Consider the following 27232-nt stretch of genomic DNA (forward strand, 5'->3'; position numbering starts at 1 on the left):
TGGGCTTCCTCTTTTGAGGCTATCACCCCCTCAAGTTAATATCATCTCAGATTAACAAGACCTATCAAAGGATAAGGCACCATTCAACATCCGTCTCTTAAAAGACTGTTCTCATACAAGATTTATTCCCCAGCACCCCTCCCTCCCTCATCCCCATCCCAATTCACAGTGGAGGACTAAGGAGATTCAGAGCAGGATCCGCAGGTACAAGAAACACCTTCCAAAGATTTTGCTCTCCTTCCTTCCCTCCCTCTTGCCAATTCCCAAGGCCCGAAGCTAAACACACTCATGCAAACACACAAAGTCCCACTCCTTTCCCACACCTCCTGTTTTTTTCCACATCAGAGCTCACTTGTAAGACATCTGGGCTCTGGGAAGAGAGAAGGTATCCGAAGTCTGTTTGAGAACACTGAAGTGGGGAGAGGTCGTTATCCTAACCTTCCACAAAGGGAAGTGACTATGAATCAGACACCTAGCTCTTCTCCCTTCTCACCGTTGACTGTTTCCACTCCTTGGCCTCTACCTTGTCCATCAACAAAGAGCAAACATGTTAGCACACTCCCACCTGCAGCACGTGAAAATGGGCTCTGTCCAACATCCCTCACCCAGCTATAGGGGTGTTGGGGGAGTGGTCCCTGAGGATCAGCAAAGGGTTAATGCAGAGGGAAAGAGGACAGAAGAGTTCAGCTTGAGCTCTGACTGGGGAGGCACAGGTTTAGAACTAATGACCTTTTTAAATTTTTGTCTCACATGATTTTATTAGGGGAAGAACAGATACCCTTTACAGGGGTCTCTGCTGATTATAGACACATTCTTGCTAACTGGGCTCATCCTTAAAAGAAGCCCTGCCAAACTGGGAAGGAGTTGAAAACAAAATTATTAAAGGAGCTGAACAAGGAGTAAGAATAGCTGGTGCAAGAAGAGCTGGTGGCTCCTGGGATGAATGCCACTGAGCCATTTGTAAAGTGCTACTCTGACATTGCCCATGTGGGATTATTGCTTCTCCAAAGGAGGAGCAGGGGAAGGAACAGGAACATGGAAATGGGTATGGTATGGTATTGCTTTGCTCACTGCTCAGGCTGACGGGCAAATGGAGCCAGGGGTTAGCAGCACCAGAAATAACCAGGCAGCTCCAAAAGATTCAGTGAGACCATGAGATACAGAGGCACTCACCCTCCCAGCCAGCTGACCCCATGGCCCAAAGTAATGTGGAAGAGGCCCACCCCCACCTCATGTTCACATTCTTAAATTTCACAAGCAGTATTTTGGAGCACTGGAGGTTAGGCCTCAAGAAATGAGGACGGGCTGGGGCAGAGGGAACAGGCCTGCTCTGCAGAACCAAAGGACAAGCTTGCTTAGAAAAAGGCAAATCAAAGCATGGCTTAGCAAAAGAGGAAGATGACAGCGTAACTCTCCCAGCTGCCTGACTTGGAGCTCTCGGGAGATGATAAAGGGAGGAAGGAAGGAAGGGATCTATCACTGAGGGCTTCTGAGCACCCATACTTAGAAGCACACAGCAGCATCCCCTCAAAAGGGAACCAATACCCCTGACTACTTTGTTCCCCAAAAATACCACCATCCTGATGGAGAGACGTGTCCCTCAGGGGAGCACATTCTCACTTCAGTGACTTGAGCTCAGAAATCAGTGTCCAGCTGGTAGCAGAGGAGTGAGTATCCTGTCTCATCAGGCCTCTGAGCATCTGCCAGGCTACTGAGCAAACACATATAATTCAAGGGCTGGGACCTGGGTTCCTCCCTTGCCCCTTCACCTTAAGTGGAATGGGGAGCAAAAAAAACCTAAACCACAATGACCCCCAAGGGGAGTCTCTGCCTCAGTGGCTCCTGGAACTGGCAGGGTCCAGCTGATTCAGCTCCGACTGGTCCAGAAGTTCAAAGTCATCCCCCTCAGCGTCAGTGTCCAGGTCTGAACTGGGGGCCCGGAGGACACCTCTTGTGGTTCTCCGGGGAGGTAGGCCAGCAGGGCCTGGCTGGGAGGCCCCTGACAGGGCCAGCTGGATCATGCCCTGGGAGACCAGGCTAGCAAGGTTGCTGGTGAGGTTGGATCCTGCAGGCAGGGCGCCAAGCAAAAGCTCCGGCAGTGCAGCCTCATCCCGGCTGGCAGGGGGGCCCTGAGGCTCCTCGGCCCCTGGTGGGGAACGGTACATCAAGCTGGGCATCCCGATGCTGGTATCGTCCTCATCATCCAGGCCAGCAGGATCCACATTAATGGAAGGAAAGTCTGGAAGGTCTCTGGCAAAGGATTCCTCTGGATCACTGTGACCATCTAGGTCTGGGAGAACAGAGGAGTGTCTGAGACATGGCAACTGCCTGGCCTTCCTGTGCCCCAGCCCCACCAAGTCGTCTCCAAGTAACCAGATGTTTCCACCCTGGATTTCTGGCACTGGTCAGCTTTCCCCCTCCACTTATAGACTGCTGTGACCTCTACTGGCCAGAGAACTCCCCCTTTCCTCCTCTGCTATGTCCCCCATAAGCTGAGAATCTGAGGCTACTAAGGGACTGAGGATTTCTAGGAGAGCAGCAGTGCCATCTGGCTGGAGCCGTACCCCTAAAGCTGCTCTGCCACCTGACCCACAGCTCAGAAAACAGGAAAAGCGGGGGCAGTATCCCCGCTGCCCGGGAAGCTGAGAGGCAACAGTCAGGGCCAATATCAACTTGGGTCCAAGGTTCCTCTACCTTCAGAGCCTTCTGTTAGAGGTGTCTGGCCCCGTGAAAGATTGAATGTGCCGTTGTCTGTACAGGAGACCTCAGCATCCGAGTGCTCAGAGTCTGTGATGGCCAATTCCCTGGCAACAGTAGAATCATCGAGCTTAGGAAAAGAAAAGACCAACACGCCTGAAGAGATGGTGCCATTAGAAACAAGCGCAGTTCCCCAGTTACAGCTTCACCAGTGAGCTGGCCCTAAAGGCTACCCTAAGGCCAACGGTGTAACCAGGCATGCATGGGGACTTGAGTCAAAATCTTGACCCCTTTTAGGCTGCTCCCCCAGGGAAAACACCCTTTTTCATCAGTCTTGAGCACAGGAAGGAAAGCAGTCTTGGGTGTCAACCAGCCACTGACTCTTAAGCAAATAATTGATCCAGAGAATACTTTTCATGGGTGGCCATGAGGATACACACATTGCCTGACCTAAGGCAAGCTGGGCTGTTTAAAAGTGATCACGCCAGTTGCAGAAGTTCTGCCATGATGGCAGGGGTTAAAAGGAGGCATGGAAGAGGGCGTGCTGGTCACCAGGCTCAAACTGAGATTCTACATACGAAGTCCCTATATAAAACTAGCTTCTCTCCTCACTGCTCTTGGGGCAGTGAGGTCCTTGGAAAGGGGCAAGAAGCTGGGTCCCTGGAGAGCCCACAGGGAGCTTGAAAACCTGGTTACTGTCTAAACATGAGTGCCGGATGGTTAAAAAGGAGCTAAAAAAAAACTGGCCAGTGATGCAGCTCCCCCACCCAAGATACCTGAGGACAGAAGGCAGCAAGCTCCTCTTCACTGTCACTGTGGTTGTCCCCAGCGCGTTCTGGGTGTAGACCCCTGCGGCGCACTGTGTGGAAAGAGCAAGAACGCCTTGACACCTTCCCTTGAGGGGAAACCCCTGCCCCTTCCGGATTTCAAAGGCATAAAATCAGAACACGAGAATGAACCCCCTAAGCCTACATAACAACGCCTGAGGGAGGAGCTGCTGAGCCTAAGTGGCAAGGTAAGCTGATAACACAGGAGAAAGATCTCTCTTCCAACATCCCTCCCTTTTTGTTCTGGTCAGATGATCAACTACCAGGCCTGTCAACAACTCTCAGGATCAGCTGGGGACAGACCAGATGTCAATGTGTAAAGCGGACACTGTCACAGAGAGGGCAAAGGGAGATGCCCCACCTGGGCTGAATCAGCCTTTTGAGGACTGGTACTATTCGACTGGCTGCGTCAGGGAGAGCTGGGCCTTGGTGCCCATGTGCAGGGCTCTTAGAAGGCCAGGGTTTAATGAAAACCCAACCTGACCATACCACAGAAGAGAGGGAAAAGTTCGCACGACTGTCACTCGTGTGTTGGAGGATCCTGGGCTAGTACACTTCTGGCTTCTGAAGCCAGTTTTAAATCTCTTTTGGAAGGCAGCTTTCAGTACTGAATGGAGGCCGAGCTTAGGAGTTTGAAAGACCTGCTCTGCCATTTACTAACCGTGAGCCTCCGTTTCCTCAACCAGAAAAAGATAATACCACCCTCTTCTCAAGGTTGTTATAAACGTTAAATAAGACAACGTATGCAGAGCAGTCAGCACACAGGACGTGATTCATAAAAAGAAGCTAACACTGGGAATATCTTCACTGTCTGTCTTTTAGTTGACTTGGGAGAACTTTTCTCGTTATTTGTTTAAAATGGGAGCGTCTAGAATTCCAAACGGGAAAAACTAGTAAGCCTGCATAGATTTCCCTGGAATAGAAGGTCACTTTTACCACCAACCCCCTACACACCAACCACATCCCACTTCTCCACGTTCAAGGACCTATTATGTCAGACCTACGGGCTTCTCCTTCTCCTCCCCAAATTGTCCAAGTGGAAGGAAGCTTCCCCTTGACACTTACATTGTCTCTCTCTCTGCTTGGACATCATGTAGCCACGGACACTGAAGTCCAGCCGCTGCAGAGCTGGCTTCAGCCGTACATACACTCGATCCCACAGTCGGTGGTACACAGCAAGGGGCCACATCATGACAGTGACAACTGAGAGGAGTGGGAAAGAGTGGCAAAATGGAGAAAGGGCTGCGTGAAACAGGCCTGACTGTCCCTCTGCTATCGTGTCCTTAGGGCTTGGACACAACACATTCTAGTTCTGCTGGTCACCTTCACGGATGTGAAGGTTCCGGAGGGCAGAGACTTCTGCGGTCACCTACAGGGCTGTGCAGAGCAGAGTACGCTGCTGACACATCGAGGGCAGAACCAGGCAGTGCTGTCACTTGCGTATGGGTGTTGCTGAGCCATAAATACGGCCAAATGGTAACAATGCCTCAGCAAATACACAACAAATCATGTGAGCTTCTGATATATAATGGCCAGGGCCATCACTACTCAGTTCTTCCAGTCTCAAGCAGACAGAGTTCATGCCAATATGAAGCAACTAAATTTACAGAACTGTGCTCCAGGGGGAAAAAAAGTGCTCCAGGGTAAACAGAACCTAGTGGGGGATCCCCTAAATAGAGGATCCCCTAAGTGTTATGTTCTACTGTTATACAATACACTGACTCTAAAAATTCCCTCCTGAAATAGGGACAGACAGTCCTTTATAGCTGGTAACACAATATATGTTAGTGGACCCTCATCAGTTTCTAAAGCTGACTTGGTAAGAAAAGGACTTTATATGGGGGGAGCCTGATACAGGTAAGAAGAAAGATATTTTCATGACACTAAACAGGACATGAAAATATAAAAAGGTCATTTCCTGGAGAACCAAATTATAAAAGTCCTCTCCCTAAACCCAGAGTTAGCTATGGCTGGAAAAGCTATGGGTAGGGTAAGCTTGTGGGGGAGGTATATACCATACTTACGAATTAAGTAGGAGAGCAGGAGCCCAGGGATGTAGCGGCCCAAGACAGCCAAAAAGGTCAGTATCCCACAGCTCAGCAAGCAGAACTGGGGGTGTCAGGAAACAGTATTAAGCTTCTGCTATACGGCAGGGGACTGGGTTGGGCATGGGGGGTGGGTAAGATGGAGATGTGATAGAAATGATTCTTTATGACCTCTGAGTAAAGCATGGACCTGTCAGAATGACATGTACCTAGCTACTGTTGCATCCAATGGTGATTCTGTTTGGGAGGAAAGGGAGGATGTCCACTTCTATTCAAACTCTTCTCACATGGCTAACCCCACAGGGCCGCACCTTTCATGCTGGCAAACTGGTTTGAATAGGACTCAGCCAAAAGTTCCCTCTGAAAACAAGTGTTGGTGGTGGGCTTTTTAAGTCAAAGTAAAATAAAATAAAAAACTCAACCACCTACCACATGTTTAATGACACAGAATGCACACAAGCAAGCTTTCTTTCCCATCTTGGGGCAGGAAGATGGCCTAATCTAAGTGGCAAGCACCCAAAGAAGGAGTCATCAAGCTCTTGCCTTAGTCTTAGTCAGAAGCCCCTTCCTACAACTTCCCTTGTCTATACAAACACCATGGTCTTTTCTTTCTTGAAGGAGGGTAGGTAGTAAACAGGCTGTTTCAGTTTAGCATGAACTCAACTGAGAGCCAGAAATGAGAGTGAAAAAGGGAAGAGTCTTACCTTGCCTGGGTTTTGCTTTTTGAAAAGCAAAAGGTTCCTTATGAAAATGGTCCCACTAACCCAGACTTCAGCTACGTGGTAGCAGAGCTCGGGCACGCTGAGCAACCGAGGGTGCACAAAGCCCCAGCTATGGGAGAGAGAAGGGGGAGCTGTGAAAGGAGGGTGTTGAAGGTTCCCCCCGCATCTCACTGTGAAGGCAGCCAATCCTTCCCGGTTTAAATAGGGTCTGGGAAGTGGCTAGTCCTAGTTGCTCTGGAGGTGAAGCATGACTTTCTTCTTGGCTCACCAGGTTGAAACTGGAATTTAAGGACTAGGAGGGCAGACTTGTTCTGACAACTCCACCCTATGAGCAAGCAGCCCAATCCACGTGTGTAAACCTGCCACCAGCTCCAAGGCCCTTTGTGCTTAAAAACATCTTTCCTGGGCTCAGACCATTGCAATTCACTGTGATTGCAATCCAGGGAAAAAAGTAAAGCACAGTCTGATAGCACTGCTGCAGAGGCGGGAGGCAAAGGATGTGCCCCTCAGAGAGAAAACAAAGCAAAACCAAAATAAACCATGGCAAAGAAAATTCTTTGGGTCAAATATATGAGATGAATGAATTGAGAAATGAAAGCAGGAGCTGTAAGCCACAAGGGGAATCTTTGGCTTGCTGATGCCAGGAACCAATGTGTTTTCTGACCAGGAACTTTAAACAGCCAGAGGTTACAGAAAACACTAAATGACCTGGTATAAAAGCCAGGAGACAAATGAAGTAAGCTGCCTCTAAGTTTTCACACTAGAGCTGAATAATGCAGCCAATTCCTTGGTTATGTCAGGTTATGGGGCACTGTAATGCTTCTTTCTCAGAAACATCTTTTGTAAATATCAGAGGACACTAGCCATCTTAACATATTCCTTCCTGAACTTGAGGATTTGTTAAAATGATTATTTGCAACAGACTAGGTTCTCAGCTTATACTTTGTATCTAGAACATGGAGTTAACAACCTATAACCAGAATATTACAACAAGAGAATCAATCAGAGCAACAAAAAGGGATTTAATTAGTGTTCCATACCTCTCATTGTCTAATGCGTCGGGTCTTGGCACTACAATATTAAAACAAACACCAGCATTAGTTGGTAAGGAAAACTTAAACCTGAAAATGTTAGGCTGTTGGTCTGATAGCTCAAGTTTTAATAGGTTTGGGGAAAAGGAAACAGTAATAGACAATAAAAAGGAGACACCACGTTATACTGCCAGAGTTAGGGAGCTGCAGACAAGGGAATGATGGCTGATGCCTGCTCTTTTCTCTGGTGGGATGGGGCGGGGATCCAAATGGAGCATTAGGGCCCCTTCTAATTACTACAGTTGAGAGCCAAGGTGCACATAAAAAAAGGTCCATGCCACCCCTCAAGAGTGTCTGGGTTACACGTACGCATCAATATGTGCCAGGTTACGAAGGCATTATATGACTACTTCAACTCTAGAAACCTGCCTATTCTCTTTAAAAGGAGACCCATTAACTACAATCAATGATGTGAAGTCTTTTGACATTCACTAGCCATAAGACAGGTGGGTGAACTACCTGATTCCTTGAAGTCTCTGCAAAATAGGATGGGAATGTATTTAAAAGCTGTATACTCTGGTTTGAATATTCTGCCAACACTTCAAAATTACCATGTCCGACCTACCTCAATTTTCCTCTCTCTCACTCCCCACCCAAACCCACTGCCCTGCCTGACGTTGCCTACATCTAACTGTAATGCCACTGCTACTCTCCTAGCTTTGAAATCCCAAAGCTGCTGTTATCCCTTACTCTCCTAACCTCTATTTATCAGTATGACGTGTCTTCCTTCTTCACAGCTCTCCAAGCCATCCATCGTTTGTTTCCACTGATACCTCTCTGACTACTTATCACACAGATACAGCCAGAGTCTCCCTTCTTCGCCCTTTTCTCTTTCCATGTGGTCGGGTAAAATGCTATCAAATTAATCTTTAATATCTTCTCAGCATATAGCTCTAATAAAAGAATCATCAGGGACCACCCACTATCCATAGGATAAAGTCTAAACTTCTAAGCCTAACTTAAAGGCCCTTATAAAATCTAATCCCAACATACTTTCTTTCCTAGCACTCCCTTTAATGACCTCTCCACTCCTGTGAAAATGATCAGTTCCCTGCCCTCAGGAGATGCTTTGCAGCTTCTGGTTCCTCAGACTAATCAAGCCTCTGACCCCCATAGAAACCCACTTATCTCTCTACCTGTCCAAATCTTTTGTTTCATTCAAGGCTTGAGCTAGGGCCAAAATACATGACAAACATACTGATCACATACTGCACTGTGACATCTCTGGTGCTGTTCTGTAACTTTTTTTATGTTTACATATGTATCATCTTGGATAAAAGGAACCATATCTTAGAGGACTTTATCTAAGTCATAATACCTTAGTGCTTTGCAAATAAACAATTTAAAAGAAATTCCTCAGAGGCAAATTGATACTGTCTTGGTAATGATGTAGTACCCAGTGAGGAGAATTATTTTTTAACAACTTGAGGACTATGTATTCCTCAGGCCAATTATGAGGGCAAGAATATCTCAGGTGGCGGATACAGATTTCCTAAGCTTAATAAACAATGAGAAGGACAGAACTCAGCTCTAAGGAACTACAGATGGGGCACTAGCCCTTCAAACGTCTCCTAAAGCAAATAATTCAGACTTCAAAAGACATTCCCAGCTCCACATACTCTCCCAAAACCCCCTAAAACTAAAGGTGAAAATGACAGAAAAGCCATTTCTGGTTCAGATTGGTCTAAATGCTACCAGACTTACCTTTTATTTCAGGCCAGATTTTGCTCTTCCATTGATCTATACACACAATGATCATTGAGCTGAATGCAAGTAAAAACACAAGACGAAGGGATGTCAGGGCAAAGAACCTAAAGAGAAGGAAGAACAGAAGATCATTATCCAATTAAGCTAATTTCAGAAAAGACCAAATGTGCACCACTGGTCCTGTGGTAAACAGACTTAACTGTTAGTTATACACCTTGGGAAAAATCACTTAAACTTCCTGGACTTCAGCTATTTTACCTATGGTGCAGAGATAATAATTTGCTTCTGTAAAGGCAGAGGACTAAACCAAATAACCTCTTAAAGCCCATTTCAACTTTCAAGCCTGTGATTCTATTAATTTCAAGGAGAAATTCATTCTTTGTTTTTGTTTTTGCCACACCGCACGGCTTGTGGGATCTTAGTTCCCTGACCAGGGATTGAACCTGGGCCCTCAGCAGGGAAAAACGCAGAATCCTAACCACTGGACTGCCAGGGAATTCCCGAAATTCATTCTTGTACTGACCAAGTTGTTTTGATGAAAGCAAACATCTTTCTACCAAATTAGACCCTGGTTCGGGGCAACAAACTGACAGACATGCACTAAAGAGCACCTAATTCAATTAGATATCCTTTTACAGAGGAAGGAACTAAGGCTCAAAAAAGTAAAACGAGTTGGTCAAGGTCACACAGAAAGTGAGCACTGAAGCTACATCTAAAAGCCAGCTCTCCAGAATTAACACCAACCCTTCTCAAACTCCTCCCAAAAAATTGAAAAAAGAGAGAACACTTCTTGATTCATTTAATGAGGGCAACATTACTGTGATACCAAAGCCAGACAAAAACACTACAAGAAAACTAAAGTATATTGATACCTATGAATATAGATGCAAAAATCCTCAATAAAATATTATCAAAATGAATTCAGCAGCATATTAAAAGGACTACACACCATGACCAATTCCTGGAATTTACTCCAGGAATGCAAGGGTGGTTCAACATACAAAAACTCAACAGTTGTAATGTATCACGTTAAGAGAATAAAGGAAGAGCCAGTTCTTATTAGAAGGCATCAACCATAAAGAGATATTTACAAAAAATCTGGGAAATCTGAACACTGACAGTGCATCTGAAGAGATTACGAACTATTGTAATTTTGGGGCTATGATGTTATGGAAGTAATGCTTTTAAAGAGTCCCTATCTTTTAGAAATACATACTAAAATATTTATGAATGAAATGATATGATATCTGGGATTTGTGTCAAAACAATAGTTTGGCAAGGGAAAGGGTGTGAAAGAAGAGGAAACAAGATTGACTATGAGTTGATAACTGCGGAAGCTGGATGCTGAGTACTTGAGATTATTTATGCTATTCCCTCTACAACTATATATTTAAAATCTTTCACAATAAAATTTTTTTTTCATGAAAAGCTAGCTCTTGAGTCTTTCTATGATCCAACTCTAAAGCCTCTAGGGCAATGCCCTGTGAGTGTCTGTAGTCCAGTGACGTTACCAGACTGTGAGGAAGTAAGTATAGAAATTGAAAGAAAGAATTTAGAAATTTTTATAGCAATTTGACCAACTAATTTTGAATCTAAGGTATATCTGGGCTTGTATTTTGTATGCATTTTAAATTTATCTAGTAACTCATTTATATTGTATTTTACAAAAGTATTGCTCAGAAATAGACTGGGGAAAACGACAACAGTAGTCCTTCACTGCAGACGGTTTGAGAAACAGTGTTCTAAGATCTTGAGGGGAGCCAAATGCATCACAAGAGGTGGTTCAGCAGGCATGGCTCTTAAGACTGACTTGAGTTTATTTCTCTGAACAGCCATTCTGAGTTGATGACCTTGAATAAATTAGCTTGACCTCTTTAAGCCTCAGTTTCCTCATCTATATGTGATGTTAACAATAACAAATCAGGAGACTTTCCTGGTGGTCCAGTGGTAAAGAATCCGCCTTCCAATGCAGGCGACGCAGGTTCTATCCCTGGTCGGGGAACTAAGATCCTACTTGCCGCGGGGGCAACTAAGCCTGCGCGCTAGCTACAACTACGAAGCTCGCGCGCCTCAACTAGAGAGAGAAAAACCCACACGCCACAACTAGAGAGAAGCCCACATGCTGCAATGAAAGACCCTGCATGCCTCAATGAAGATCCCGCATGCTGCAGCTAAGACCCAATGCAGACAAACAAATAAATATTTTTTAAAAAAATAACAAATCATGCAAGATTATTTGTAGGTATTAGAAACAACATACTTAATCACTTATAAAAATATCATAGTTGGGCTTCCCTGGTGGCACAGTGGTTAAGAATCTGCCTACCAATGTATGGGACATGGGTTCGAGCCCTGGCCTGGGAAGATCCCACATGCTGTGGAGGAACTAAGCGTGCGCCACCACTACTGAGCCCACGTGCCACAACTACTGAAGCCTGCGTGCCTAGAGCCCATGCTCCGCAACGAGAAGCCACGAGAATGAGAAGCCTGCACACCACAATGAAGAGTAGCCCGCGCTCACCGCAACTAAAGAAAGCCCAGGCACAGCAACAAAGACCCAACACAGCCATAAATAAACAAACAAACAAACAAACAAATGTTTTGTTTTGTTTGTTTTTTTTTGCAGTACGCGGGCCTTTCACTGCTGTGGCCTCTCCCGTTGCGGAGCACAGGCTCCGGACGCACAGGCTCAGCGGCCATGGCTCACAGGCCCAGCCACTCCACGGCATGTGGGATCTTCCCGGACCGGGGCACGAACCCGTGTCCCCTGCATCGGCAGGCGGACTCTCAACCACTATGCCACCAGGGAAGCCCACAAATGTATTTTTTAAAAAAGAACAGAGAACTAGAAAAGCAGCAAGGAAACAACTAACAGAATTTTTAAAAAAATAAAAAAAAATCATAGTTGATCTTGCTAAAAAGACAAGAAAATACAAGGCACCTAATATATGCCTAATATATGTCCTATTCAGTTTTACAATGTAGAAGTGTTGTTAGCTATCATCACAGCAACTGATCAAACAAGAGTAAGGATGACCAAGAGTTGGTTATAAATGACCTCTTCTCTCAACACATGACCTAATGACATATTCACAGAACACCATACTAAGAGTATAATCCTCACAATAGGAAAAAAAAAAAGCTTTATCTGTATCTATGAATACGTATATGCAAGCAGGAATTGTCAGAGGAACTTTAATTTTGGTCTCTAGACGTTCCTGCACTGTTTTCAATAAACATGAATCTATGTCACATAATTTTTTAAACTATACAAAGAATGAGGGATGGAAGAAACCAAGAACTTAGAAATCCAGTCATCAATGACAACCCTATTCCAATATTTCCACTCCATCACTTAAAGGATACTGTAATTATATATGAGACTACAGAATGAAAGTAGTTTAATAGACTTAAGCCTCTAGAGCTGCCCCAGGCCATTAATTTTCTCTCCAAAGCCAGTTCATCATCCCAACAAGGAAATTTAAAAAGGCCAAGGAGAAGGGATCGAGAGCATCTTGCTCCCCAGTGCTGCTGCTTCCACGTCCCAGCAGCAGGATGTGGCACGACTGTTTTCTCTGGAGTACTTGAAAGGGCTCTCTGGGGAGGCAATCCAGACTGTCTGCAATCTCTACTTCCCAAATCATGATTACTAATACAAATATAAATTGGGGTAGGGAAAGGATACTAAGCTCTCCTAAGAAAGGTCAGTTTTCCAAAGATGATGGCAATAAAAATACTGTTTCTCCAAGAGCTGGACTATTTTAGTAACCTGTTAGAGCCCCCACCTATGCTTCAACTCAGTTCAAACATTTATTAATTGCCTATTATATGCTGAGGCCTTGTGGCAAGTAGGCCAATTACAGAAAAGAGTAAAACATGGACCATACTCTCAAGTGTATTTATGTCAGTACATGTTTGTAATATAGCATGACAAGTTAACGATAACAAAGAGGACATCTAAGCTGCGATTTGAAAGATTAATGGTAAGACAACAGGGCAAAAGGATGCGGGGAAAGAGAGGACATTCAGATAGGGAGAAGAGCCAGCTGGAATGACGTATTTAGGGAACTACAAGTAGTATGATAGGACTGAAACTTAAAGAACAGAGGGAGGGGATGAGTATGGGGAGAGAGGCAGAAGTCAGATCATGAAGGGCCCTTCATGACAAAGGGCACTGGATTTTATCCTGCAGATAAAGGTGAATCAGCAAAGAGTTTTACAAAGCGTATATTTTCTGGATCATGAAGGCTGAAACTGTGCGCATCTTCTTGAACCAGATTAATCCTGGTCCATAATTCAATTTTAGAGCCAGATATAAGATAACCTTTCCTTGAACAAGCCAATGCCGAAACTTACCTCTCCAAGGTAACTAGACAATTAATATCAAATATTATTAATTCCCTTAGGGGGTCTATCAAATATAAAAGAATATGGATAAGTGTGTGCTCCTTTCCTTCAGCCCTCCATACTAAATTCTTAAAAAGGAAATATCAATCTCAGATGCATGTGTTTGGGATATACTAAGGTCACATTACACTTTTATTTTATGGAGGTAACTTGGAAACCTACCTGTAAAAACTCTGCAACTATGTACAAGGACAAGACAAAATTGAAGATAAAGTACTTGTGAGATTGGTATAGGTAAGGAATGAGGAAAAATAAGGGAGGATTATTCCTCTAGATTAGTTTAGTCCTGCAATGTCTATTCACGCAGGCCAAAAAATTCACATGCAGATATAACAGTGTACAAGTTTGATAAGACAACATGCAAAACATTTTTCAGCAACTATAATCAGCATGAGAACTTTCCAATTTAGCAAAAATAACTACAAATGCAGTCAACTCTGGATATTCACATGTGAATTATTTAATTTGGTTACTGCCCATAGCCCATTACTCCTTCTACCCATTGTAGGCTCACAATAGACTTTTCCTTAATGATATTTATTTTTTTCATATTTCTAAAGGCAAGCATGTTTACAGGAGAAATTTTAGAAAATATAATTACTAATTAAGGAAGAAAATAAAAATAAAATTAGTACACTGTCACCCGTACGAAAGTCTTGCCAATAAAAAAAAAAATTTTTTTTTTGAAACTAAATCTGATCAAGACTCTAGATTTAGCTACCAATTTACAGGAAATACACAGAGGAGCACAGGGGAACATATTACGCCACAGGGATGCAATCAGCAAAATTCAATCTGTAGGACACTATACAGGACAAACTGGTTTCTTCAACAGATAAATTGCAAAGAGAAAAAAGACTGAAAGGGAACCAACAGAGTAAAAGAGATGTTAAAAACGGAACAATCGGTCACAATATGTGGACTTCATTTGGATGCTAACCCCAAAGAACTGTTTAAAAAACAAAGTGACATTTATGAGAAAATTTGAACACTGACTGGAACCATTAATTTTTTATGTGATAATGGTAGTGATTTTTTAAAAAATTTTTATTTTTCAGGGTCACATACTGAAATACTTTAAGAGATTAAATGACACGACGTCTAGGATTTCCCTCAAAACAAGAAAGGAGGCGGTGGAAAAGAACTGGGGTATAGAAGACACAAAATTGGCCATGAATTGAAAAATTTTAAAGCTGGGTACAACTGTAATACATACTATTATTCTGGCTGCTTATATATATGTTTTTAATTTTCCATAGTAAAAAGTTTAAAAAATAACCTATTATCTACACACATACCCTAAAATGGCAACAGAGGTTCTTCATTTAAAAAAATATTCAAATATAAAAACTCCATGGAAGTATATAGAATATCTGGCTTAAAAACCTCCTCCTTCATTTAAAAATACATAGGCATGTTTTCCTTCATCACCAGAAAAGCATCCACAACTTGAAAATGATTACATCATACATAGATACAATTAGGTGTTTTTTTTTTTTTTTTTTTTTTTGGCTGCACTGGGTCTTCCTTGCTGCATGTGGGCTTTCTCTAGTTGCGGTGAGCAGGGGCTACTCTTTGTTGCGGTACGTGGGCTTCTCATTGCAGTGGCTTCTCTTGTGGAGCACAGGCTCTAGGCGTGCAGGTTCAGTAGTTGTGGCATGCGGGCTCAGTAGTTGTGGCTCGTGGGCTCTAGAGCGCAGGCTCAGTAGTTGTGGCGCACAGGTTTAGCTGCTCCGCGGCATGTTGGATCTTCCCAGGCCAGGGCTCAAACCCCTGTCTCCTGCATTGGCAGGAGGATTCTTAACCACTGTGCCACCAGGGAAGCCCCTACAATTAGTTTTCTAAACCTTTCCCTAATTGAACTGAGATGTTTCCAATTTTTGATGTAATAAAGCTGAACTACATATCACTGAGCATAAATCTTTGACCTTATTTATGATTAACCACTTTAAATGGAAGTACTAGGTCAAAAAGCATTAATTTTTTTTGTAACAGTATTATTGAGATACAGTTTGCATACCATAAAATATATCCTTTCCAACTAATTAAATGTTTTTTAGTACATTCAGAGTTGTGTGACTATCACCATTATCTAATTTAGAACATTTTGATCAAGAAACCCATGCCCATTAGCAATCACTCCCCATTTCTCCCAGCCCCTGAAAAGGTAATAACTTTTTAAGTATCTTAATACATGTTGCTAAATTACTTTCCAGAAAGGCTGTTGAATTTATGTTCCTATCAACCATAAAGCAGTTTTTCCATATTGTGCCCGGAATTAAATGCTATCATTTTTAAAAACCTGATAGGCAGAAATTAGTAACTCACTGCCACTTATATTAGAATTTTTTATTACTAATATGTAAAATTTTATATATCCATTTATTATTATTTGGGTTTTTTTGTCTTTTTATAAACTGTCCATCCCCTTTATTATGAGCTAAAATCCAATTAATTATCAGTCTAAATAGAATACTCCTTGGAAAAACAATCTGGTGTCCAGAAAAATCATGAGAAATTTCAAAAATAAACAATTTTTCTGAGGTCAAATATACCATGGATCCTCATCATTAGTACAGATAAATTAAAGTTTGCTATAATCATAAACAAAAGAAAGATCCCAAGTCTATTTTCAATCAAAGAAGATACTATTTCTGGGGTCCTTTGTTATTATGGAGTAAGCTTCTCTCAGTGGCACTTCGAACAAAGCATCCCATCCTATAGGGACAGAAAGCCCATTATTGTACAGCACTTGTGGCTGCCTGGTTAATGAGCCAGTCACTGGTAAATTAGAATGAAAAAAAATTAACCCAACCAATATCATGTAGTGATAGTTGTTGCTTGCACAAAACCAGAAATGAAACCAGCTAGCTGCAAATGACCTACCTTATGTTAATGGACAGAAAGCACCCAACCTATAAAAAAATAAATAAAATAAAGTTCAAAAAAAAAAAAAAAAGCAAGCACCCAACCTTATAATCAGAACAGATAAAGACTGATGGCAAAAGAGAGGCAAAAAAAAAAAAAAAAAAGTAAGCCAAGGCATCTCTGGGAGTCTTCCCCGCTATCAAAAGCAACAAGAACCCTCCAAAAACTATCATCAGAAACATTTGCTCAATAGATTTCATCTGAAATTTGACATGTAGATTTTTTTTTCACAGAACAAATGTTTCTACTTCAATAGGCCCTCCCTTCCATCTCCTATCTCTATTACTGTTTACTCAAATTCTAACTTTAAAAAAATATATTTATTTATTTATTTATTTATTTGGCTGCATCCGGTCTTAGTTGCGGCACACAGGATCTTTAGTTGCTGCATGCGGGATCTTTTAGTTGCAGCATGCAGGCTCTTAGCTGCAGCATGCGGGATGTAGTTCGCTGATCAGGGATCAAACCTCGGCCCCCTGCATTGGGAGCACTGAGTCTTAACCACTGGACCACCAGGGACGTCCCTCAAATTCTAACCTTTTAGATCAGCACTGCGGTATACCTTTAATCACTTCTCCGGTCATTTTTTTTTTATTTGGGGGGATGGGGGGGATTGGTTAACTCAGACTAGTGACTGTAAAAGCAGATCCCAACAGAGATCTTAAAAAAACAGCTTGTGGATTGCTCTAAATCAATATTCCTAATTTAAAGACCATCTAGAATCACAGAATGCTAAAAACGGAAAAGGCGCTCAGCAGTCATCTAGCCCTCCTTGAACCATATGTACTTCATAGGAGGCGGTGTGAGGGCGTAGAGTTCACACACGTTTCCAGGGCTCCTTTGTCCTCCCCTCATCTTATGAGTCAAACTAAAAAGTTACTGAAACTCTTCTTTTCTGATCCTCTCATGACACACTCTTGCTGACTCATATTCTTCCCCCAAATCATTCATTTACACGTGGTGCTGAGGCTAATGACAATATAGGCTATTGATAAGGAAGGCCTGACATTTCTGTTATTACACTAGAGAAGATAACATATAAGTGACCAGAAGCAATACAGGCTGGAAGATCTCTAATATGGTCACTATAATTTTTCCTGGAACCTGAAAATAAGAGTGAAAGCCTTGAAATACTATAGGAGCAAGGCATCTACATCTATCCCTACCTTTTATGTTGTTTTTTATTAATATGTAAGAGGGCACATTCACAGGTAAGGAAAAACCTCAAATGAGAAGACAGAACGCTGAAAGTTAAGAGCTACCTACCTGAATTCTGATGATTTGTTTGTATTCCTATCCAGTCTTCTAATACCTCAAAATGTATAAAACACCTCAGTTAATGACGTATCATTATTCAAAACAAATAATGAAAGAAAAGTAAAATATTTCAGATTTGATTTTTCTCTGACCTGAGCTAATGGATCTGCCTGTGTTTCCTAAATTGCTTTTTTAAATAAAGTGAGAACAAAGCAGTTACTCTTCAACATTCCTAAGCAAAACATCAACACCCATATTCAATCTGATGCTACTGGAATGTGAAGTCTAACTTTTATTTTGAACCTCACACTACCTTCCAAGGAAGCTTATTTCCTAAAACAAACAATCCTGTGAATTCCAATGTTAAAACTACCCTAGCCTCTGGGGTCAGTCATTTTGTACCCTTCACAGGTATGAGTCCTCTCCAAAAATGGCATACCCAATTGCCCTTTCATTCTCAAGAATCACACCCTCATTTTGCTACATCTCTCCCTCAGCTACTTAGAGCCTGATGGGAATGTAACAGGAGTAACTGCATTCTGGATACACAACAGGCAAGCTACCAGGAAATGCCAGAGATAAAGACCAATCACACTGATGCTTTAAGAGACTCAGAGTAGGAAAAGGGGATCTGAGTGAGATTCTAAACACAGCATATTAGTAAACTTAAGTAAATACTATTGGGAGCCAGTAAATTAAAGATAACTAACATTTAAAGATGCGTCTCAGTCAGAGTGGCTCCTTATGTGCAGACCTCAACCCCACATTCTACTTTGAAAATCTCTCTCAGGCAAGGGGGATGTGGAAAGCCCTCTCCTCAAAAATAACAACATACATGCTACTGATCTATTTGCATTAATAAATAAATAAATGGTTTATCAGGATTCATTTAAATCCTGATAAAGTTTTTATATATCAGTCCCACTCTTATACAAACTGGTTTATGATCAACTTTTTTCCTAGGAGTACAAACCCAGTGTAGGAAATGAAGTTCTGACTAAATGGTCTGGGGTTAGAGGTTGGGACGGGGAGATGAGAGGAAAAGAAGAAAAGGTCATTTTGGAAAATGCTCCAGAATGAGGTGCTACAGTTAAGGTTTTAGACAGCCAAGGAGAGAAGTAGGTACCTGGGGATCAAGGAAGAAACACTATCAAAAATAAATGAAGGGGCTTCCCTGGTGGCGCAGTGGTTGAGAGTCCGCCTGGCGATGCAGGGGACACGGGTTCGTGCCCCGGTCCGGGAAGATCCCACATGTCGCAGAGCGGCTAGGCCCGTGAGCCATGGCCGCTAAGCCTGCGCGCCCGGAGCCTGCGCGTCTGGAGCCTGTGCTCCACAACGGGAGAGGCCACAACAGTGAGAGGCCCGCGTACCGCAAAATGAATGAATGAATGAATGAATGAATGAATGAATGAAGAGGGGCAGGGGACACGGGTTCGAGCCCTGGTCCGGGAAGATCCCACATGCCACGGAGCAACTAAGCCTATGCGCCACAACTACTGAGCCTACACTCTAGAGCCCACGAGCCACAACTACTGAAGCCTGTGCACCTAGAGCCCATGCTCTGCAACAAGAGAAGCCACCGCAATGAGAAGCCCGCACACCGCAATGAAGAGTAGCCCCCGCTCGCCGCAACTAGAGAAGGCCTGCATGCAGCAACAAAGACCTAACGCAGCCATAAATAAATAAATTTATTTTTTAAAATAACAAAATAAATAAATAAATGGGGCTTCCCTGGTGGCACAGTGGTTAAGAATCCGCCTGCCAATGCAGGTGACATGGGTTCGAACCCTGGTGCGGGAAGATCCCACATGCCGCGAAGCAACTAAGCCCGTGCACCACAACTACTGAGCCTGCGCTCTAGAGCCCGCGAGCCACAACTACTGAGCCCACATGCCACAACTACTGAAGCCCACATGCCTAGAGCCCGTGCTCCACAACAAGAGAAGCCACCGCAATGAGAAACCCGCACAACACAACGAAGAGTAGCCCCCGCTCGCCACTAGAGAACGCCCACACCCACCAACGAAGACCCAAAGCAGCCAAAAATAAATAAATTTTAAAAAAAGAACCTTTTAAAAAAGTCATGAGGGACACAAAATCATTTAAAAATGAATGAATGAATGAAGAATGCTGTAGGAGAAGTTTATCATCAAGTTTGCTCAAGACTCTAGAACAACTGCTGTGACACCTCTAACCTGAGTCTCCTTCAAACTGTGAGAGGATTAATGTAATAAGCACCAGTGTGTCTTCCTGTCAATGAACTTGGAATTATTCGTTTTGCTCCAGCTCACTGAAAGTCTTCTTTCAGACAAAGGATAATAAATGTTTTGGTTTTAAAACCAAGAATTTCAAGAGGAAATGTATTTTTAGCAAAAACAATTTTGTTTTGGAAACACACTTTGTTCTGTTTCAGACTAATCCAGAACAGCTTTATTTCACTCAGCTGTAGAAGCCACCCTACACTTCAGTTCCCTTGGAATCTGATCAATAATACTTCCCTAGTTATTAATAAATCCAAACTCTGCTTGGCAGATCTTATGAAGACCTAAGTCCACTTTAGGTGATGACAACTCAGAGAAGCAGCAGTTCCATTTTCACAGAGCATGACACAGACAGATTCTTAAAGCATACTCGTAGCCCCACTTTTCCAGCTCAGGAAAATACACACACTATTAGACACCCTCAATTTCCCTGGCTATAAACCGTGGCTAAGGATGCCTCTAATTCCCTGGAACAGGGAGGACTTGCCGTCATACGTGACTTTGAAACGGGTGAAATCTCACAATCACCATTTCATAACTGTTCTTTAAAAGCTTACAATTTTCTTTCAAGTTGCAGCTATGGAGGCTCTCACGGACGCTCAGACTTCGCAAACTTCCCGAGTGGGCGAAAGGATATCTATCTAACATGCTAATTCAGATCGCTCAAGTTTGTTTTCTTATCACACCTATGTATACCTTTTCAAGATCTCACGCCTCACGCATCTACCCCAATAATAATTACTAAAATCTCCGGAGACAGTCTTCAAACCACTGTTGAGCAGACAAGAGAAGGGAGGTGATGGCCTTAACGGGACACAGCTTCCCCTGGCTAAAATGAGGCGCCCTCGCTCACTGAGAGCGGCTCAAGATGTTACTAGAAGCTCCTGCCAGATGTGCGGGGCGAGGGTGCGGGAGCAGGTAAAGCACGGGAAACAACTGGAAGGCCCTGGGGAGAACTGCGGTGCCAAGCCGCAGGCGGGAAGGAGTGGAAGGTGAGGCATAATTAGGCAGGTACAGGAAGGAGCCAGTGCAGCGAAGAAAATAAGGGGGGCGAGAGACAGAGCCTTAGAGAAACCTGACGAATTCGCGCCTCGGAGGGTTTCCGAGGATCCAGTTCTCTCACCAGAAAGCCGCGTTCAGCCCCAGGCACCACAGGGCGCTCCTGGCTGGCCGCTCCCACACCAGGGCTGCCTGCACCCGGCTCAGCAGAGGCTCGTAAGGCCCCAGCACCTCCACCAGGACCCGCTGCGCCGCCTCAACCTGCTGGTCACGCTCCCAGGAGCCTGACATACTGCGGCGGCCCCTGAAAGTCTGCCCCGAAGCTGGGCCTGGGGCCACGGGCACCCCCTCAGGCTCTGCCATCTCCCCCCGGCGGCCACAACATCCGGGGCCACGGCCCGACAGTCACAATAACACCAACTGCGCAGGTGCAAGATTCGGCGGGAAGGCCCCTTCCCTCCACAGCGCGCCTGCGCGAAGGGTCTAACTCCTGTCCACCCAGAGAGAAGAACTCTGCGTCAAAGTACGTCACCGGCGCCCCAACCAGGAGCCGCGCACGCGCAGTCTGCAAGACTGAAACCAAGTGATTAAGGAAGTGCGGTCGGCAGAACTCAGTTCTCATTGGAGCGAAGAATGTTCGTGGGCGGAGCGAATTGTTTAGCGCCTGCGTCGTCCGGCTAGCGGGCTAGCGAGCCGCGGCTTGGCTGGCGGGAGCGGCTGCAACGCAGGTGCCTGAGGAGCGATGCCGAGGGAGATCATCACCCTACAATTGGGCCAGTGCGGCAATCAGAGTGAGCGAACCTCCGGCCCCTCCACTAGCCAGGTTCCTTAGGTTCTATGGGATCTCGCTGTGGGATCCTGGACTCCATCGGCCCTTACCAGAATCGTAGTTCTCCGAAAGGCAGGACATGCCTGACCCAGTGTCCAGTTGCCCAACCCCGAGGGGCCGTCCCCTGCCCAGTCGCTGACATACAGCCCTTTCCTCTGACACGGAAGACTCCCGAAGCTTGACTTCCTATCCCTGGACCCAGGCGCTCAGTCCCCGCTCCTAGCTGGAACCTGCCCAGACCTAGATATCCTCTTTCTCCCCCGCCCGCCCCTCCCTACAGTTGGGTTCGAGTTCTGGAAACAGCTGTGCGCCGAGCATGGTATCAGCCCCGAGGGCATTGTGGAGGAGTTCGCCACCGAGGGCACTGACCGCAAGGACGTCTTTTTCTACCAGGTGCCCCCAGCGACTTGGCCAGGGCCGGTAGTGGCCCAGGGGGCCTGAAGGGAAGGGCAGTGGCTTGGTACTGGGAACCCGCTGGGCAGAGGAGCCAGGGCGGCTGGCTTGAAGAGGGAGGGCAGGCAGGAGCCAGAGTTGGGAGGACTGGAGGACTGGGTGGGCCCGAGCTTATTGGGCCCGATCCTGGACTCCCCTTGACAGGCAGACGATGAGCACTACATCCCCAGGGCGGTGCTGCTGGACCTGGAGCCGCGGGTGATCCATTCCATCCTCAATTCTCCCTATGCCAAGCTCTACAACCCAGAGAACATCTACCTGTCAGAGCACGGAGGAGGAGCTGGCAACAACTGGGCCAGCGGATTCTCCCAGGTCATTTGCTGTTCCCTGGCAGAACAACTCCATTCCCGTGTGGGGACAGGCCCTATGACTTCCTAGAGAGAGATGAACCAGATGGAGGATGTGTGACTGTAGAGAGACATGGCTGAGGGGAGTTCTAAGCCAACTATGTAATATTGTTAAGAGACTGTATTAGCTAGTGCTGTGTACCAGGCCATACTAAATGCTTTACATATATTAACTTATTTAAACCTCCCAACAATCCTATAGGTAGGTACTACAGGTCCACAGGCTCTGTGGGTTTCCAGAATTAAAAAAAAAAACTCTGAAACCAAAAGACGATTTATAACTACTCATTTAGCAGCAAAACCAAATCTCAAGGGAGACAAGTTATTTTATAGTTTCTTTGCAACTTATTGTCACTACTCATAACTTCCATTGCAGAAATATTAATGTATTTGATTAGCACCCCTCAGACCTCCACTGGCATTTTACTTGGTATGTATTATACATTCTATATTGCCTTCCTAGGTCTGAAATACTTGAATTCCAAAACATAACTGGCCCCAAGGATTTTAGACAAGGAACTGTGGACCTGTATTAGTACCTTCATTATACAGATGAGGAAACTGAGGTATGGAGAGATGAAGTAACCTGCCCAGAGTCACCCAGCCAACTAGAACTAGAGCTAATATAGGAACCCAGGCAGTCTGGATGTGGAGGGCCTGCTCATAACCGCTAGGCTGTACTACCTCTCAGGGCAAATAAAAAGCAGGACCACTGTGCTCCAAAAAAGGACTTTTAGGTGCTATAAGGAGAATCGAGGGTGGCTATTCTGAGGTCAGAGTCCTTGTCCCTTAGTCCCGTCCCACCCTGACGTCCCCCTTGTCTGTACAGGGAGAGAAGATCCATGAGGACATTTTTGACATCATAGACCGGGAGGCAGATGGCAGTGACAGTCTAGAGGTGAGTGTCTCAGGAATGCTGGTGGGAGCCAACATGGGGAAGGCTCAGCAACACCCTTTAGAAGCCACCTGTTAGGTACAAGACCCTCCCATGTACGCTTTGCATTGGTCAGAAGCCACAGGGCCTTGCTGGAAACAAGGCAGAATCTCCTAAGCTGCATATGTGTGGCGGGGAGGGAAGTGGAGGAGAGGGCCTGGGAAGATAGGAGTCCAAGAAATTATGAGATGGGTCCAGCTTGAAATCCTGCTACTAGATATGTAGACACTGTCGGCCCCTTCCCCATGCAGGGCTTCGTGCTATGTCACTCCATCGCTGGGGGAACAGGCTCTGGCCTGGGCTCCTACCTGTTAGAACGGCTCAACGACAGGTAAGTCTGTGTTTTGAGGGGCTGGGAGGATTTGGTTTCCCAGGTGACTGGGAGGTCCTCCAGATAAAACCTTCCTATTTGCTGGAGCAGGAAAGGGCCCTTCTATTCCCTCCTGTATTGAGGAAAGACAAGGTACAATGACCAAGAACCCAATCACACTCCCAGTGGTTGGAAATGGAGTCTAGCATCTCAGCCTTAGATTAAAATTCAAGGAGTATGGCTGGTTTGGAGTTAGAAGCCTAGGTCCTAAGATGTCTCTCTACCCTTCCCCTCTTTTGGGTTACAGACTTCCAAATATCAAGTCTCCCTTCTCTGCTGTCCTGTGACCCCACCCCAATTTCCCCACCCTCACAGTCATTGGAAGCCCCAAGTTTACCAAGCCTCCAGTCTGTTGCCCTTGACCATCCTCTCTCAAACGCCTCTAGGTACCCCAAAAAGTTGGTGCAGACATACTCGGTGTTTCCCAATCAGGACGAGATGAGCGATGTGGTGGTCCAGCCCTACAACTCACTGCTCACGCTTAAGAGGCTGACCCAGAACGCAGACTGTGTGGTGAGTCCTGGATTCTCCCTTCTCCACTCCCAACCTTCCTATTTTATCATTTTCATGCATTTTTAAAAGTCCATCTGGAACCTTCCTGTGCCCCAGTCCTGTTCAAGTCCCTTTTGGATGGGTCTTTCTGGCGCCAAGGAAATTAAGCTTCAGAGCCCAGAATCAGGCAGAGCTCCTGTCCTTTCTGTCCCCATAAATCTGTCACCCTCTTCTGTCCCCGCAGGTAGTGCTGGACAACACAGCCCTGAACCGGATCGCCACAGACCGCCTGCACATCCAGAACCCGTCCTTCTCTCAGATCAACCAGCTGGTGAGCCCTCACTCCTAGACTCTTTTGGACTGGAACCCCGCCTTGCCAGAGTGCCATCTGGGGAAGGGAGGCCTCCCAGGACAAGGCCCTTGACATGGCACCCATGTCCCCAGGTGTCCACCATCATGTCGGCCAGCACCACCACCCTGCGCTACCCCGGCTACATGAACAACGACCTCATCGGCCTCATCGCCTCGCTCATTCCCACACCACGGCTCCACTTCCTCATGACTGGCTACACACCCCTCACCACGGACCAGTCGGTAAGAGCAGCCCTCAGGCCCAGCAGGCCCTGACTAGCCTTTCTCTTTTCCCTGCTGCCCCCGGAGCTGCCCCGTGCAGCCCCCAGAGGCCGTGCGCTCAGGGACTGGCACAGGCTGGGCGACTTCCTGGCTGACGTGCTCTCCTCTTCCCTCTGCCTGTGGCTCCCTGCAGGGCCCGGGCTGTACGGGGTCTGCTGATGCTCCTGCACAAGGGCCTGAGTCTGCTGAGCTTGGGAGCACTGAGATCCCTGATCCCACAGCAGAGGCTCAGTGTGGACCTGCATCTAAGGCCACTCCCCAGAGAGGCCAAACTACCCCGAGTCTGATGGGGACGTGTGTTGCCTACTGCTCTCTGTCCATGCGTTTCTCGACTGTGCCCTGAGTGCTGGCCTGCCCCGTGGCCACTCTCCCCTCAGGTGGCCAGCGTGAGGAAGACCACGGTCCTGGATGTCATGAGGAGGCTGCTGCAGCCCAAGAACGTGATGGTGTCCACGGGCCGGGATCGCCAGACCAACCACTGCTACATCGCCATCCTCAACATCATCCAGGGGGAGGTGGACCCCACCCAGGTAGGTGAGGCCCCTTCGTTCTACCCCCAGAGCCCACAGGGGTAGAGGAGAGGTTACCACCACCACTCCTGTGCCCACCCCAGGTCCACAAGAGCCTGCAGAGGATCCGGGAACGGAAGTTGGCCAACTTCATCCCCTGGGGCCCAGCCAGCATCCAGGTGGCCCTGTCCAGGAAGTCGCCCTACCTGCCTTCTGCCCACAGGGTCAGCGGGCTCATGATGGCCAACCACACCAGCATCTCCTCGGTGAGTCTCACAGTTGGCACATAATTACTGTCCTGGTTGTGCCTCACCTCTCTGCACCCCTGCTGCCCCTGCTTCTGGCTTTTTTACTGTGGAGATAGCCCAGCCTTGGTCCCCTGGCTCTCTGGGCCACGTTGTTCCTTGAAGTTCTTTGTGACCCCTGCTTTCTGCACACCCCAAGCTCTTCGAGCGGACCTGTCGCCAGTACGACAAGCTGCGGAAGCGGGAGGCCTTCCTGGAGCAGTTCCGCAAGGAGGACATCTTCAAGGAGAACTTTGATGAGCTGGACACGTCCAGGGAGATTGTGCAGCAGCTCATCGACGAGTATCATGCAGCTACGCGGCCAGACTACATCTCCTGGGGCACCCAGGAGCAGTGAGTCCTCAGGATGGGGATCCTCATCTGCCTTACTGGTTGGCCCAGGCCCCACCTGCCTGACCACCCCCTCAGAGCACAGATCAGGGACCTTGCACCTCTTTCTTATAAACATATAAGTACATGGCCAGGAGACACATGTACTTCTCCTCTTTTGAGACTATTTATGTTTAATAAAGCACTGGCTATAAATCAAGTCACTGGTCTCTTTGAAGCCTTGGAGAACTGGGGGAGGGGGATGCCTATTCTTTCTCCATCATTCTGACAGGGTCTTCCTCTACTTCCTACGCCTTCAACTCTAAGCAAACGGCCTCCCCTAGCTTTTCCTCCTCCCGCCCAGTATTGGAGAACATGGGTGAGGTTGACCCGCCTGAGACGTTCCTTTCCAGGGCAAAAAGGTCCACAGATACTGCCTTGCTCTCTATCTGACACTCCACATCCCAGTTCCCTCTCACCCCTCCCTGTATGGTGACCATTCCATCAGGTTCACATTCCCACATCAGTGTTCTGTTGGTCATCACAGCAGCAGGCCTGTGGCCACCACCCTCACCACCAAGCTCTGGACAAGCAATAGAGTCAGCCCAAGTGCCTTTAATCTTTCTGCAGGCAAAGCAGTGACAGAAAGCCAGTCCGGGAGAGCCCTGGTCAGGCAGCTGGAGTCTAGGACAATCAAATCAGGAGACCAAATCCAAAGCCTAGACTGTAAGCAGGGCCAAAATGGGCCCATATCTGGGGCACCATAATTGTGTACTCAGGTGGTCTCCAGTTATTTCAAAGGTCAGAGCCTTCCACTTCTGGTGCAAGATTGCAGGGAAGTAGTCAATACATAGTGGCCTAAATCTTCAGGATCAAAAGGGCAAAGGATTGGGGCTGGCCGGGCTCAGCAAGCAGATGAAGCACCAGCCCAAGAAAGTTCCTGCAACTCTGTGGAGGCTGAAGAGTACACAGGAGCTTTGGGTGAACTAAGGCTTTTTTCCTTCTTGTTTCCTGTTCGCCTGGGGACACACTTTTCCTTCCACGAACCAATTTATCTTTTATAAAGCTCTGGATGTGAACAAAGTGAGCAATATACAGGCCAGTCCTTCG

The 27232-nt window shown here is 46.0% G+C and overlaps 2 protein-coding genes across 2 annotated transcripts; one reads left to right on the plus strand and one right to left on the minus strand.

Moving 5' to 3' along the window:
* Nucleotides 1–1832: 1832 nt before the first annotated feature.
* RETREG3 (reticulophagy regulator family member 3) lies at nt 1833–21304 on the minus strand (the record flags this gene model as incomplete). Its single annotated transcript, XM_079725612.1, has 9 exons — nt 1833–2290; nt 2695–2827; nt 3474–3556; nt 4590–4727; nt 5549–5633; nt 6274–6400; nt 7332–7362; nt 9087–9193; nt 21066–21304. 9 exons carry the CDS (start codon nt 21302–21304, stop codon nt 1833–1835), a joined length of 1401 nt encoding a protein of 466 aa, XP_079581738.1.
* Nucleotides 21305–21683: 379 nt separating this feature from the next.
* On the plus strand, nt 21684–26342 carry TUBG1 (tubulin gamma 1; the record flags this gene model as incomplete). Its single annotated transcript, XM_079725485.1, has 11 exons — nt 21684–21732; nt 22051–22163; nt 22368–22535; nt 23400–23468; nt 23756–23835; nt 24261–24387; nt 24611–24697; nt 24811–24960; nt 25377–25529; nt 25613–25774; nt 25953–26342. The coding sequence occupies 11 exons, from the start codon at nt 21684–21686 to the stop codon at nt 26148–26150; spliced, it is 1356 nt and encodes a 451-aa protein (XP_079581611.1). The 3' UTR covers nt 26151–26342.
* Nucleotides 26343–27232: the final 890 nt, after the last annotated feature.

This window comes from Hyperoodon ampullatus (genome assembly GCF_949752795.1).
Source record: "Hyperoodon ampullatus genome assembly, chromosome: 19".
NCBI classification, from domain to species: Eukaryota; Metazoa; Chordata; class Mammalia; order Artiodactyla; family Ziphiidae; genus Hyperoodon; species Hyperoodon ampullatus.